The sequence below is a fragment of the Hyposmocoma kahamanoa genome, unplaced genomic scaffold (assembly GCF_003589595.1).
Source record: "Hyposmocoma kahamanoa isolate Upper Pololo Valley unplaced genomic scaffold, ASM358959v1 79, whole genome shotgun sequence".
In the NCBI taxonomy this organism is placed as follows: Eukaryota; Metazoa; Arthropoda; class Insecta; order Lepidoptera; family Cosmopterigidae; genus Hyposmocoma; species Hyposmocoma kahamanoa.
Window position 1 is genome coordinate 6,349,278 of NW_020653993.1, and position 16,634 is coordinate 6,365,911.

Below are 16,634 nucleotides of genomic sequence, written 5' to 3' on the forward strand. Positions count from 1 at the left end.
GAAGAAGACGAGCGCCACATGAGCCGATAGATGCGACAAATGTGCCCGTGCAGCTAAAAGTGCCAGTCTTTTTGTTCAGGAGATGGCAAAACTTTCTATTTATTTTAAATTTCTTATCAACAGTGTTAATTTGGATAAAAAGTCCTAAATAAGTAAGTAAATAAAGTAATGACTTTAAGAATAGGTAAAAGCTAGTGCGTAAATATGATGAGAAATCAGCTTGCAACATTTGTGTGTACAATCCATTTTTTGCATATCAGGAACTTCGTGCTTTAAGATACGAGTTTGACAAAGTAAGGCGACAATATGTCTTTTATTAATTTGTATAATATGTAATATATCTAATTGAAACACGCCAAGTGCAGGTCTTGGAACCGATGTACGATTTTGTGCCAATTGCAGTGGAGACTGCAGGGATTTGGGGTACGGAGTCCAAGGAATTCATCAGGGAATTGGGTCGTCGGTTTAGAGATAGAGGGTGTGATCCACGCTTTGGATCTTACTTAGTGCAACAAATTTCTTTGGCCATTCAGCGTGGTAATGCTGCCAGTGTTATGGTAATGTTTAAACCAGCTAAGATTCAGAGCGGTCCTTTCTCATATGTTTCTCACTGTTATAGTTAGATGCAAATAACTAAGACCTACGAAATGCATTATTAATTTTCATGTGACTAAAGCCTGTTGCTGATTTATATTTGTGTCTACCTGAAAAAGCCTACATTACGGATTGACTGTAATTAGCTTAGTTTTTGTGTGAATAACTTTATAGCTTAAAAAAATTGTAAAAATCATTAAATAAACATAAATTGATAATACAAAATGTATATAGAAACATAAAGAGATTAAACATAAATGAAATGTTGCCCTAAATTGGCATCATAGACACCGTTTCGAGTCCGAGATCTTTGTATTAATAATTATTACAAACTATTAGAGTAATTTCACAAAAATAATAATAATAATAACGCACACACTCGACATAGCCCCGCACTAGGGAAACCCTGTGTCGCGGGTGCCATGGACACACGAATAGACAATTACAAATTACACCCAAACTCACGAGACAAATAAATGTAGGCCATACAAATATTTCTCCCGGCCCGGGAATCGAACCTGGGACCTCTGCATGGCAGTCAGGCATGGTAACCGTTCGGCCACGGAGGCAGTTGAAAAATGAATGAATATCTTTTTTTATATATATATTACCAAGTGACGGGACGAACAAGTCGTGCGCGTAATAGTAAGCCACACGCCTGCCCATAACAGTTGCAGTGTTACTCAGAGCTTTAAATCATAAAGATCTGGGGGCACCGCCACTGCGGCCGTCACCCTGAAACATAAGTTGACAAAGTCTCATGTGCCTGTAATTTCCCCAGCACCCTTACCTTTCACAACCGGAACACAGTAATGTGACCATTACTGCTTGGCGGTAGAAATAGGTAAGGTAATTGTGGTAGTAAAACATCATAGATATATTCATTACCATCAATACAAATGAAATATTTAAAGTTTATGTTTGGTTATATTTGTTTCAGTTGTTAATCGGGCACTGAACTAAAACGTCACTATGGGATAATTATGGCAACATTATTTTTCAAATTGACATTAGTAGCTGTGAGTTTGTTATCTTTTATATTTTTCGAGTCAAGTTCGACTACAAGTTCACGAGCATAAGAGTGCTTCTCCACCGACGAGGTGAGACGGTAATTGGTATCTTCCCGGCCAATTTCCTTCAAAAATTTCCATTAATAACTATGATAACTCGCGATGGCTATTAATATCCGTACGGTGCAATATGACATCAACAAATATTTCAATTCTCGTCTCGCACATCCTCGTCAATTCAGACCATTTCCACCGAAGGTGTGCTAGGACAGAATTGAAATTTTGCCATACAAATTTCAATCCTCGTCTCGCCTCGCCGGTGGAAAAGCACCTTAAAAGGAGTGAATAAATTGTGCGTTTCAATGATACATTTTTTGCGATGTAACGTACGACAGCACATAATATTAAAAGCAATGAATGACTAATAGTTTATTGAGAACAATTTTTTTACACCAAGTTTTTTTTCGTCTGGTGGTCACAGATTGACGTCGATAAGAATAGGTTCACACGGATGCGTTTAAAGGTACGCCTACATTTAGTTCTTCAAGGTCTTTTGTAATACCTATTTTAAGATACTTTGTACTAAAAGACTAAAAAAAAAACAAGGTTGAACCTTACGTGTAACAGGCCGCTTTGTTAAACTTGTCATTTGATAATTTTTTGGTATGATGGTTATTGAAATAGTATGGTAGATTTGTAGGTAAAACTATTTTATACAACAAAAACAATATTTTTTCTATGGTTAGCGTTTCAAAATCTATTGAAAATAGATTGTGAAATAAAAGTAAGAAAGTAAAGAAACATTGACTCGGCTATTCACAAATAATATTAATATAATATACGAACTAAAACAAAATCTGTTTTAAAAACAAAAAGATGATAATTAATAGATTAAAAACTAAAGTACACAATAATAGCCGAAAAGGTTAGCCAGCTCAGCTTTAAGCTGGGCAGAGCCTCAGCGCTGGTTTTCAGTTGGAACCTAAGAGGAGGTAGGTGGTTTCAAATACATGTGGTTTCACATACAATGTTAAAAAAAACATTTGTATGTTAAGTATTTGAAACCACCTACCTTCTACCTAGGTTTCAAATACTTAAAATACAAATACTAATTCAAAACGAGAATATAATTAGAATTATAAATTATTGTATAAATGTGCATTGTTCTCTTAATAGGTTATAATATCAATACGTTACAATATAAAAACTAAGAAATTTTCATAACAATAATGTCTGAGAAATGATTGAAATAAACAATGACTGATTAATAATAATTGTAATAAATTGTAAATATAAATTAAAGTATAATTTTAAATTACATGGAAGCTGTCGCCGTTTATCCATGGTATTAAAGTTATTTCTTTAATTTTTCTACGGAAGCCCGATACAGTTGATCGCAAACTTTCTTTATTCGCTAGCGTAGACCTGAAGAAGTCTCTTCTAGAGGTAAGCTCACTTTTCTTCTCTTAACGCGCCTTAATTGCACCCCCTGTGACCCTGTTGACTTGTTGTGTATGACAACGAGTGAATATAGGACGTTTCGGCACATTTAGGATCCGCCATATTGAATTTTTGGTGGCGATCATGTCATGTGCTCGATGTTATAAGCTAATTGTTGTCGCATTTCCAGAGTCAACAAGGCTCTTAAAGGCCTGTGTTGCAAATGTCACCACACATTGCAAAGGGCACCACCTTAATAATAATAATAACAATTTATTGTCTCGTTCACGGATGTGGTATGTGGTTTCGTTATAATATTATAACGAGATTATGTGGTCTCGTTATAATATTATAACGTTATAATATTATAACGTTATAATATTATAACGAGACCACATACCAAAATATTTTTCTTAAAATGAAATTTAGAGAAATATGAATTTGAAACGAAAGGCAGAGACTCAGCTCATGCTGGCACAGTGATGTGTACTGTTTTTCAGCCTCTTCCTATGTTTTTGAGTGGGAATTGTGTCAACGAGGGTTGATGAATACTCTCATACAATCTAAAAACATGTATTAACTGCCTCTCTGGTCGAACGGTTACCATCCTGGACTGCCACGCAGAGGTCCCGACATTTATTTCTCTCGTGAGTTTGGGTGTAATTTCTAGTACGTGTGTGTTCATGGTACCCGCGACACAGGGTTCCCCTAGTGCGGGGCTACGAGTGTGTGCGTTATTATAATGTGTGTGTGTACATTCACGCGGCACCTTAACGTGGCATTGCATTCTTTCGAAATTTTATGTTTTACTTTATATGTGTATTGTTTTGCTCCTCAGCGCGCTCGAGTAAGACGCGTGAAGCTATGGGCTCGTGACTTCACGGGTCTGGGCCTGCGGTGCGGTGGCGGAGCGCGAGAGGGAGTGCATGTCCACTCCGTGCTGAGGAGTGGCCCGGCAGCCGCTGCTAAATTACAGCCAGGTAAATACAACACCATCACTAGTTGACGGATAAAACTGTCTTATCTTCAGGCCACACAGAGGCGCCCGCGGAAGCGTTCCGGGCGCAGGAATTTTTGTAATGTACGGATTCATATGAACCCTACCGACCGACGCTTTCGAATCAGTCTCTTCGAGCAAACCGTGCTTGACGCTTTGCCAACTAAGCCACGGAACGAACATTACGAATTTTTCATTATGAATTTGGTCCTGTTACAGATATGTGTTTTTGGTTTTTAACGACTTTTTTACCGTAGCGCTAGATCCGGAGCCGGATCGAAGACTTTTCTTAGGGTCGTATTCTAGAACTCTACTCTATGCTCGAGTCAGGATTACACTGGAAACACAAGCACTGGAAATACGACTCTAATGGCAAGGACTTTGGTATGATTTCTAGTGCTTTGAATTATACTCAAATCCTGACTTGAGCATTGAGTAGAGTTCTAGAATACGATCCTTAGTGTTTGATCTTTGCATTAATTATAGTTTTAATATTCTTTGTAGGTAAACTCAGGGATTATCTTTAAGTTACGACGAGAAATATTTTCCACTTTGTAAATAATATCCTCTAACAAAGTTATGACTCCATCAAGACAAATAAATATCGACGATGATCTCATAGTTTATGTTGTAGGTTTATATCGGCCTGTAGATTTTCCTCTTATGCAGATGAACTACAGCTTTGCAAATAAATGTATTAAACAAAAAGTATTTTCTCAGAATCGTTGAAAAATGAATGATTGACTTCCCGTGAAAGATCATTAAAATTTATACATAGGTTAAGGTTTATTACACATGTCTAAACAATTTCGCACTTGCGCAAATACATTTCAAAATAAAAGAAAAAATAATTTCCTATTTTTGAATGAGGACTGTTTCGACCAGCGATAGCTTACAGAAAGTGTGTCCCGTTTTGAGTTAAGTAGATATCTTTTATTTGTTTCTCACAAAATTCTAAATACGGTTTTATTGACATGTAGATAATAAAATTTTACGTTCAATAATGATAGAATCTTGAATTTTACATATTTTGAGTTACAACATTGCTGTAATACCAGTGCGATATGTTGCTCTAATCCCAGAGTAAGTAAGTCTCTAAGACACTTGTGTTATGGAAATCGGAAACAACGACGGTATCACAAACACCCAGACTCGAGACAATAGAAAAAAGTTAGTTTTCCTACATTGACCCGGCCGGGGATCGAAACCGCGATCACAGATCAATTAATCAAATTTTTAATATTGTGAAATTGTTGCTGCGTTATATATATCCCATAGACATCGATCGATGATCGAAGGCCGTATGTCATAAAACTGTGAAAGTAGCTGAACTGAACCAAAGTAGCGATATCTACGTCTGAAAGGCTTCGTATTTTTTTAATCGCATACACTGCAGTGCAGAGTTGAGCCCTTTCTATAATTTAGAGAATAGCGAGAGAGAGAGAGAGAGAGACAATAATAAACATTTTATACTATATTCACGATCACTTTGTGATTGGTGTTTTCATCTACGACAACGTCAATTTTTAGTGAAACACAATTTCAAAATTTCAGGTGACAAAATCAAGAGCATCAAAATCGAGTTCACCGCTACACCGCTAGAGGATGCTGTTGCTATACTATCGCTGGCTTCCCCTTACCCGGTGGAATTGGAGATAGTAGAAGGTGGCAGGGCAAGCGGTGCGGGGAGAGGAGTGCACCATCCTTTGTTGAAGAGAGCTGGGTCTACAGGCGATGTTAATACGGTAAGGAAGTAGTTCTTGCCATTCGTCGATAGATGGCGCTTGTTTTTATTATAATCGATAAGGAATTTAAATCAAACAAACATTAATGTTAATAAAATAAGGCATAGCTTTCTTTGAGTGATCGGTGAGTTGATGTTAAAGATTAAATTCTTAATGAATGCCAAGTTTAAGGTTTACTAATTGAATCTTATTTAAACTTGCAAAATAGACTCGGCTTTTAATTCTTAAAATCATCTATATTTAGGAAATGAAACTATTATTCCGGATTTAAATCGCGTATATTTGTTTTTTCAAACAAACCGACGTTTCGGGCCCTTTACAGGTCCCATGGTCACGGTTGACTGCGGTGGTACAGTCTTCAACCAGTAATGTCTAATATTAATGCAAACCACCCTATTTTTTCACTATAGTTACAATAGTTATTAATTAAATACCGTATTTTTAATTTTACAAAGAAAACATTCCAATTTACGCTACATTAAGTTTTACAAATTATTTTATTGAATGAATTTTTATTAAGTTTAATTTATTATTAATTATTAATAGAAGTTAGAATAAAGTAAAACATATTAATTAGTACTGCAGTCTTATGTCTGTTTGGGATTTTTCATTAGAGGAAATACTGGATCCCACACTGGTGGTACGGAGAAACCATCTTCCCTGTTGAAATTAGGATGTTTTTTAATTTCAATGGCCTCTCGCAGCATCCTGGGTAGATAACGGACTTCTTTTGCAAGGACCTGGGGTTTGTCAAACTTCATTGAATGTGTAGGTTTATCCATAACATGCTCGCAGACTGCAGACTTGTTTACGCGTCGGTGTTTGACATCAGCTATATGTTCTTTGACACGGGTACAAATACTTCGCCTTGTTTGTCCAATATAAGAGATACCGCACTCACAGTCAAGCTTGTAAACTCCTGCATCCTGTATATTTGTTTTTTATGCGTATATTTGTTTTTTCAAACGTCGGTTTGTTTGAAAAAACAAATATACGCGATTTAAATCCGGAAAAATAGTTTCATTTCCCATGTGTAACAATCGCGAAAACCTAAGAACTCATCTATATTTATATTACATATTACGGTGGGTGAAGGAAATCATCAAAGATTTTATTATATATTATATTTAACCTGAAATAACTACATTTCAAGAACTTACTAAAATGCAAAAAGGGAAAGGTAACAGAGTCGAACCTGGTAACGTTAAGTAAACCGGAATAGACGTTAAAACAAATGCAATTAGGATGTTTTTGAATCAACAGTATTGCCTGACAATGTTGATGCACGCTTGAATACGTGTTTAGCATACGACTGACGTATACGTATACCTAACACGTATCGGAATGCTCTCCAGTATAATCTCTATTGTTTTAGAACGCGCTATTGTTTTCAATGTCTCTGTATTTACCTGTCTGGAATTCATTAAGATGATCCACCATACTGACCTGTTCTGCCCTCCTAATCGGCTTTTTTTAAATAATAAGTTATTTACTTAAACAAATTCAGTGTAATTGAATTAGTAGCAGTAGAATTGATTTAGTAGCTGTAGATCTCCTTGTCAAAGAGTTCGTCCAGGGAAGTACTGCCACCTTATCTATTTCTGCCGCCAAGCAGTAGAGAGCATGGGATCATTTCGGTTCTGAAGGGCAAGGGGTCCTGTGAAATTACTAATGTCTCAGGGTGACGGGCGCAATGGCAGCGTCAAATGAGCTCAGGAATAATATTAAACGTGAAATTGTCAACTTTCGGCCGATATGTGTCGAAGAAAATTGGCTCCAAAGAATCGAACGCTGCAAACGTGCTCGCGATGGCCATGTAAACGAGATCGAATTCATTCTTAAACGTAACATTGTTTTTTATAATATTAAGTGACGGGACGAACAAGTCGTGCGCCTGAATGTAAGTTACACACCTGTCTAAAACAGATGCAGTGCCACTCAGAGCTTTAAATCGAAAAGATCTGAGGGGCACTGCCACTGCACCCGTTACCCGGAGACTTAAGTTGACAAATCCCATGTGCCTGTAATTTCACCACCACCATTACCCTTCAAAACCGGAACACAGTAATGCTAACATTACTGCTTGGCGGTAGAAATGTGTACTGTACAAGGAATAAATTTGAGATCGATATTTCAATCTGTGTTTTATTGAAATACAAAATCATTGGTTTTTCAATTGGGCCATTGCTATGTCCCAATTGAAAAACCCGATATTATGCATACGTTAGAAATCTGTAAAGATCAATGGCGAAATTATTGTTAAACGAATTCTTTACCGTCTTCAAATGTCATAATTCCAAATTCATTTGAATAAAATAAATTCATTCGATTTTTCAAATTTTACTAAAAGCCTGTCTAAATCTGGATAAAATCGTATTTATATGAAACTCAAATGACTAAATGTAACTGGATTGATATCTACAACCAGTCAGGGTCTGAGTGTCGTATTCTAGAACTCTACTCAATGCTCAAGTCAGGATTTGAGCAGACTTGAGTATGATTTCAAGCACTGGAAATACAACCCTAATGGTAAGGACTTGACTATGATTTCTAGTGCTTTGAATCATACTCAAGTCCTGACTTGAGCATTGAGTACAGTTCTAGATGTCGCTCAAAAGGAACGACCCTTAGTTTCTTAACGTTGAGCGACATCTAACTGCCAAAAAGAGATTTTCAGTACCTACGTAGAGATTGGTCCACATTAAGCTAGTTCAAGTAATATCAAACGAACTGATTCGACAGATTTGCAATAAGAGATTAACTACTTTATTACATAATCTCAGTACAGAGTACTAAAAAAACCGACCTCAAAAGTACTTGGAATTACGTCTATTTGCTAAGTTTCATTGAAATATCCCCTAGTTCGCCACTATGCAGGACTTGATACTGGAGATAATAAAAATAGGTTCTCACTACGACACTACTCAAAGTATATCGAGAGAAAAATGCCTTGAATTGGAGAAATAGCAAAATCAACTAAATAATTGCTAAAAGTAATTGCTCCTAAATTAAAGTTAGGCGCTATTTATAAAAATGAATCTTCATGCGTGAACAGCCACCCTTTGAGGTGGATGATTTTCTTCAAAATGAAATGGGACCACTATAGAAGTACCCCCTTTCCAACAAAAAAAGTGCCATAAAAAGAATGTGCCTGAATTAGTTACCAAGGCATCATTGACTCAGTTTTTTTTGTTATGGCTTAACTTCCTGCATTTGGACCATACAATAAAAAAATATTTTCCTCTGAACGTTATATAATACTTCTGTAGTTTATTTTGATATAATAATAAATCTATATTTTTACATATTTTTCATTAACAGACGCATACAAATTATATAGAGTTCTTAGGTTTTCGCGATTGTTACACATAGGAAATGAAACTATTAAAAAAAAACAAATATACGCGATTTAAATCCGGAAAAATAGTTTCATTTCCTATACATCCAAATTATGTCATCAAAATTTATATGGGAGTTCGCCATTGTTGTTTGTTCGCAAAAAAAAATCTTTTTTCTCAAAATAACGGGTTGTAATGTAGCATATTCCCGGGGTGCGGTCGAACAAGCACACTATTATGTACCTACAGGAATTTATCCAAGATTCTAAAACTATTCTTCTTTAGTTCTCAGCTTTCTTTTTATTTCTGCGGGTAGAATCTACTTAATATCTACCCTCGTTGGTTCATTTTTTCTTCTGCTGGTGTTGGCTTGGCCGACCATGGAGTGAGGTTGCTTTCATAACCGATTAGTGAAAAAAAAAAAGAAGTCCTATGTATAAAATTTATTCTTATTTTATTATTATTACTAATAATAATAATATTATTATTTTATTTACTCTTTGTACGGTTTTAAATCTTTTCATTAACCAACTAGTAAGAAAAAGAGGTTCTATATTTTTTTTACTTTGTATGGTTTTAAATGTTTTGTCTGTGCTGTTGTCAGTTTCCGGCTTTTTTTCGTTTTCTCCTAACGTTCCGTTGTATTCCTTGCTATTTATTCTTCTGTTCAGTTTTTCTTCCTTTCTACGGTAGTCTGAGTGTAAGTTCAGTCTTTTCCTCACTTTTTGTAGTTGTTCCGTAGCCGGTCTCCCTGTGATGGTTCTGTTGTGTACACCGAATTCGGTTCTAATATCTCTTGTTGTACTGTTGGCAGTTTTTGTTCTATGTGGTTACCTTCATTCTTTAACCACTTTTAACTAAAACCCATTTTCTTTAATCATTCCTAGTATCATAAATTTTGCTGCCGGCTTGTAAAACACTTGGTGTTTTATTTTTTTACCCTCTTTGTCTATTTCTATTACTTTGCATTTTTCTATGTTTCTTCTGGAGCCGTCTGCGAGTAATACCGCACCAACTTTATTCCTTATTTCCTTTCCTTTATTTTCGCAGTACGTGAATATTTCTCTATTTATGTATGTATTAGTAGAACCCGTGTCCACTAACGCTCGGTATCTCTTCCCGTATATTGTCACTTCTGTAAATATTCTATTGTCTTTCTGTTTCGTAGTTTTTACGGTGCACGCTCTTTTTACTTCTTATATTTCTTCACACGCTCCGGTATTTATTTAAAACGATTGGGACATTTTACTTTTAAATTATTCGGTATTTTATTTTCAATTTACCCTACTTTACTTTGGTGTTTTCTAGTTTCTAGTTGAAATAAATATTTAAAAAGTGCCAGTAATATAGAATTACCTCTAGAAACTACTCGACACTGTGGGTTATTAAGTTGGGCGCCAGATGTAATGTAGCATATTCCTGGGGTGCGGTCGGGACAAGCGCATTATTATTTACCTACATGAATTTATCCATAGTTCTAAAACTAACGCAGGAAACCAACACCAAGTTTTAACATTGATCGATTTACAATAATAATAAATACACCTCTTAAGTATACTAGAAAAACATGAACCACGCGGGGTTACTACCCTAACTAATCTAATGACGGCGGTGAACTAAAGGTAGGTTTACGGGATTGAAGGGTGAACAATTCGCACGGCCTGTACACACCTTGGTCAGGCGCAGCAATTGTTTCTCCAACACAGGAGGTGGACAGGGGCAGGAGGGTATGCAGGGGGTTAAGGGTGAGCGATTCGCACGGCCTGAACACACTTTGGTCACGCGCAGCAATCACTGCCCAACCCAGGAGACGGACGAGGGAAGATAGTCCCTACGGGGGGCGGAAGATGAGCAATTCGCACGGCCTGGGCACACCTTGGTCACGCGCTGCAATTACTCGTCAACAGCCCCTCACCCGGTGGAGGTTCTTACCGTAGCAGGCTCCCCCAACGAGCTCCCCTTTTATAGTCTCGTCTCCGCTCACGGTGCGCGTCGCGCGCGCGCCTCTCGCCCGCTGCGCCGTCGCATGCGCTGCTCGCGCCGACCTAGGTCAGCGGAACTTTCCATGACGCACGATCAGCCGGCGCTGTGGCGAGTCGCGCCCGGTGCGACGCGTCACAGGGTCAGCTCTGCTGAACTCTGAGCTTACAGTCAAGATACTCGTATTAATATAATAAAATTTCTAATATAATAAACCGTAGAAGTTATTGAGTAACTAGGTACTGCGTTAAAAAATTACTACACTATAGACATTGCAAGAATCTACAGGTATTTTATAAAACAAAATGTCTCAGTTAAACTTCAAAGCAATTTTATTAGAGTATATAATTATTTTAATTTTTTTATTTTATCTAAAATAGTCTAAATGCGTTTGTTTCACTATTTTTGTTTTTTTTTTCCTGCAATTTATAGATTATTTATATTGTTTCTAACATTTTAGCATACTTCATATATAGTAGTTGGCTTAATAGTATATATAATATTCCCATGTAAAATTGTAACGTACGTATGGTAGCAAATATTTTTACTTTGACTTTGGAGAATAAGTACTCAAATAAATGTTTTTTCTTTTTCAGCTTGAAAGAGAGGCGAGGTTGCTGCACCCTCCAAAGTCACCTAACACGTCACATTCAAACAACTCCACTTTGGAAACTAAACATGGAAAAGGAGGAATAAAAAAAATCATCACAGACAAAATTGCCTCAACAACAACACTAGAGAGAAATAAAAAAGAGAAAAAAGACGGACAACCCACTACACTAGAGCGAGAAAACGAAAAGAACATCAAACTTGCAAACCGTGCCAGACATTCGGAAGTACCACCAGTAAGTTCTATTTTGAACCAACCTGAACGAACTAGAGTGAGACATTCAACTGGTAACGACGTTCATGTGACGCAGACGGAAAATGGGGGAGCTCATATAGAGCAATATGAAATACAAAAGAGAGAAAACGATCCTAAACGTGGTATGAAGTTTGGTATAAGAGTCCTTCCACCTAACGTTCCCGATGATGGAGTGCTAAGACAGAAAAGTATCGAAAATGGGTCAGTAACTATCGAAAAGAAAGCAGTAGATGAGATTGATAAAGGACAACAACCTTTAGCTCAACCTTTACCTACTACCCAAGTGAAACATGAAAATGAGACAGAAAATAAGAAACCAGTCGTTGCCAAAAGGAGAGAAAAAATGGCACCTCCAATACCCAATGCAAGACTTAAACACAACGACACAAACTCAAGTCTTGATGCGTCAAAAACGTCTTCAACTTCACTTACTACATTTGCTAGAAATGATTTGAATTCAAGTGGCATTAAAAGGGATGAGAATGGGATACCTCAGGAGTTGCCCCAACATATGTTGGAAGCAGCTATAGCAGCGAGAGTAAATAGAAGAAGCTCTGAATTAATGGTCGACAAAGACAAAGTAGAGAAAGCAGATCATAAGAAAGAAGAAGTTCCTAAACAGAGCAAAAAATCTAAAGGCAAAGCGCCTTCACCGCCAGCGCGAGAGAAAAATAAAACAGATGACAGTATGTTGGAACAATTGAAGAATGTTAATGACTTTTTGAAAAGTGAGAAGCACCATTCCAGTGTTTTACATGATTCGGAAGTAAGTACTCCAACCAAGGCAACCACATCGACTACGTTTACGACTTTCAATACATCGACACCAAAAGCCCATAAAATTAAAACCGTTCCACCTTTGGATGGTTCAATCAACTTCAGTCAAGACGACATTGATGATATTGTTTCTAAACCTTTTAGAAAAGAGAGTGATTCTCTGAATAACTACTTTGAAGATTCTAAGTCTAACATGTCGTCTAACCAAGATGTTCATTCTGTTGTGTCATTTAATAATAGCGACAAGAGTGAAAAGGGTTCTACGACGATTGAATTGAACAATAGCGATATAACTATACATAGTTCTCCTTTGCATGATACAATGCGTTCCGCTTCTGATGATACCTCCACGTTGGATGAGAACGAGCGGAAAGCTGCTTCTCTTGGAGATCTTTCAAGATTTGAGCTGAGAGTCAAAAACAATAAACCATCTACAGGCACTCTTGAAAGGGCGCAGAGCCTTGATATTTCTGCAGATGATGATGGTGGAACTACTTTATCGCCCAAGAAAAGAAAAGCAATTTCAGTTGCTGAAACTACTTTCTTTGATGTAGGGACCCAAGACACTTTGCCTGATATGGTCGATTCAGAAAAAGGAGTCACCATTATACATAAAGAACCGAGGCTTAGCCTGAATATTGCTAAGACTTCTGCTATAGAAGGACTGAACACTTTCCAGAGAAATCGTTTGAAAAAAGGTTCTGAATTTGGGAACCTTGAAGATGCTATTGTCAAAGGCTCTGACAGTTCTTTAAACTCCGAAAAAAATGACACTCTTGAATCCCCGAGAAAGAAAACGAAAACGGATTTGGATAAAGAAGAGCCTCACGAAACGTCAGATCACCTGGCAAAAAGGATTATGGATGAAAACATGAAAGTTCACCTAAAACTAGTTTCAGAATTTGCCAAGTCAACTTCAGATGGAAGTAACATGAGTTCGTTAGAAAGTACTCAAGAAATGGCTCCTTCTACGTCAATTGAAACATCTCCTATAAAGTATGAGGAAAAACTCAGTTTGTCATACGACACTAACATACCAGATGACCTGAAAGTTTCGCGTAATACTCATTTAAATAGTTTAGAAAGACCGAAATCGGAAATGATGAAAAAGCTTCTCGCGAAAAATCCTATTTTGAATGTGCATATAGATCAAAACGTACAAAAGGATGATGCGACCACTAGTAAAGACACACCAACGCCAATGACAGATTCATTAAAGTCAGCAATGCATCAACCTGACATTGTTAATTTTGACTTAAAAAGTTCAGAACCAAAACAGAGAGATTACGATGAATATGTGAGTAATATTAGAGTAGGCTCAAACAACAACAGTTTAAAGTACGACAAACCTCAAACGTTTTCAACAAAGTGGAAGGAGCCAAAAGAAAGCCATGGCAATAACATTGTTACTATTTCAACAACAGAAAAAAGTACACCTGAAGACAAAAAGAAGTCATACACAAAGTCTATAGAGATCGGTGAACCGAAAATGAGATTGATACCTGATGTAATAGAAGGAATACAAAGAAGAAGCGATGAAAGGGAAGGAACTACTCTATACATGGAACCAGGGAATGTATCTTTAACAATGACTCAAGAACCCGTACATAAAAAGACAGTTACAGTAAACGTTATTGAAGATGAATATGGAAACAAAGTAATCACACAAAATATTGAGAAGGTTTCTACTAAATACATGGCAGCAAACACTGAAGTTCCTTTACAAGTAGAACAAATAACTTTTGGTATAATGAAGAAACCTGGTGAGATTGATGAAATTAAATTAGAAGAAGGTGATGATAAAGACATTGATAGGAAGGTTTTGGAAGAAATTAAAAAACAGAATCCCAATATGCATATTACTAATGAAGAGCCAGCCTTTACACGTACTGAAACAATTATTTTAAACACTGAACTTGATGAAGAACAAGCAACAGCATTGATGGAAAAGTTAAAGAATGATCCCAGCTTTATGGCACAAAAAACACCAGAAGAACTATCGCAAATGGGCATTAAAATCATTCATGACTTGGAAGATTTGCAAAAGAAAAGTCACGATACTGTAGAAGTAACAAAAACGCGATATACAATTAACCCTTCCGTGGTTTTAACAGATAAATGTATTAAAGAAAGTCAGAAAGATTCTGAAGCACATAAAGATCATATTACAGAAATTCAAGTTGTGACACCGCGAACTGAGAAAGTGATGAAACAAAAATCTGATGACAAAATCTCGTATCGACAAAGAGCACCGTCTTACGAAGAACCCCCTCTAAGTTACGAATTGGACGTCGAATTACTAAACGACTTTATTTCAAACGAACGACACCACTCTGCTAAGCAACTAGCGGAAGTGAATAAACGAAAATCGAGCCAGACGTTTAACGAACCAAAGAAACGACATTCAGATTTCGACCTACCAAGAAATAGTCATATAAAATTCAGAACAGCGACTTACGAACCTCCTAAAGGCACAATTGTAACCAGCACTGACCTTGAAAACCGAAGGCTATCGCAATTGGATCAGATACAACTACGGTCTGGTAATGACCAGTTAATATCGAGCCAAAAACCTTTGATTTCGGCAAAACCAAGTAGTATACCTGTAAAAGCCGAGAAAGTAAAATCGAACCAACCCGGAGTTTCGTCGAAAATACCAATTTTCAGTCAAAAATCGTTGTCACAGGAGAATTTGACAGAGAAACAGTTTTCTTTGCCCAGATCGCCGCCGCCGCAACTGAGTAGCAGCACAAGTAATATATCTGTTACTTCGATTAAAAGTAACTCTAGAAGCCCTAGCGGTGGTAGAGTGTAATATTTCTTTTATAGCTGACCACACATGTATATGAAGATATATATATATATATATATATATTTGTAAATAGAAATAATTTCTTAGATTTCAATTGATTCTGCGGATATAATTGCTCAAACATACATTTCATCACATTGTTATTTCGTCGAAAATATTAGACAGTTTTTTGATTTTTAAATGTGTGGTCTTTTGTAGTTCGAATATTTTTACGAAAATGTATGGTTCAAAATTTTGTTTTTTTTAGTCTAGAATTATTTTGAAAGTTTTTGTTATAATGAAAATTTTTGGAATTGTACTTAAAAGTAGTGAATGTGTTGAGGTCTTTTATACTTGGTGATAATATTGTAGATTATCACAAAAATAGGTATCACTAATTAAATTTTTCATGATGATACATCTTATGCGGGCTTATATGAATTGCACGCAGTTAAGCAAAAAGGATCCAATCCACAAAATTATCAAAAAATTCGTTATAATGTACCAAACGGTTCCTACAGTCTAACCTCTTAGATCAGCAAATAATAACCAACATATATAAATAAATATCACTGGAGTTCCTTGACATTATAAGTTTTGAAAATAAGACAAAAAAGAGAAACACTTAAACTTCAAACTACCATAATATCTCGAAAGTTTCTGGATGTGCATTGGATCCGTTTTGTTTAACTACGTCCAATTGTTTTGAAGAATACGTATCGAAACCAATTGCTAGAAGAACGCTAAGTATATAGGTTACATGAAAAACAAAATTGTATGAATTTCATAATGTACAATCTTACGATTGTTCATCATCGACTGTTCGTATACTGTCCTCCTTATCATAACTTGCGTAATCGATACTTTAGCAAAATTGAGTTTATTAACATATTTGGAATCAGATATGTTAGCCTCTAATCGTTTATTTATATCTGCGAAATTGACATTTTTTATAGAAAAATAATCTCGGTACAGAGTATTAAAAAAACCGACCTCAAAAGTAAGTGGAATTACGTCTATTTGATAAGCTTTATTGAAATATCCTCAAATTCGGCACTATACAGGATTTGGCGCTGGAGATAATAAAAATCGGTTCT

At 36.4% G+C, this 16,634-nt stretch overlaps 1 protein-coding gene across 1 annotated transcript in view; it reads left to right on the forward strand.

Annotated features, from left to right (window-relative positions):
* Positions 1–15,632, forward strand: part of LOC113233568 — a 70,329-nt gene extending 54,697 nt beyond the window's left edge. The window contains exons 3-5 of the mRNA XM_026468707.1: positions 3,883–4,024; positions 5,596–5,786; positions 11,701–15,632. Coding sequence (XP_026324492.1) covers positions 3,883–4,024; positions 5,596–5,786; positions 11,701–15,561 — 4,194 coding nt within the window. The 3' untranslated portion in view covers positions 15,562–15,632. The remainder of the gene's footprint in view (positions 1–3,882; positions 4,025–5,595; positions 5,787–11,700) is intronic.
* The last annotated feature ends 1,002 nt before the right edge of the window (positions 15,633–16,634 follow it).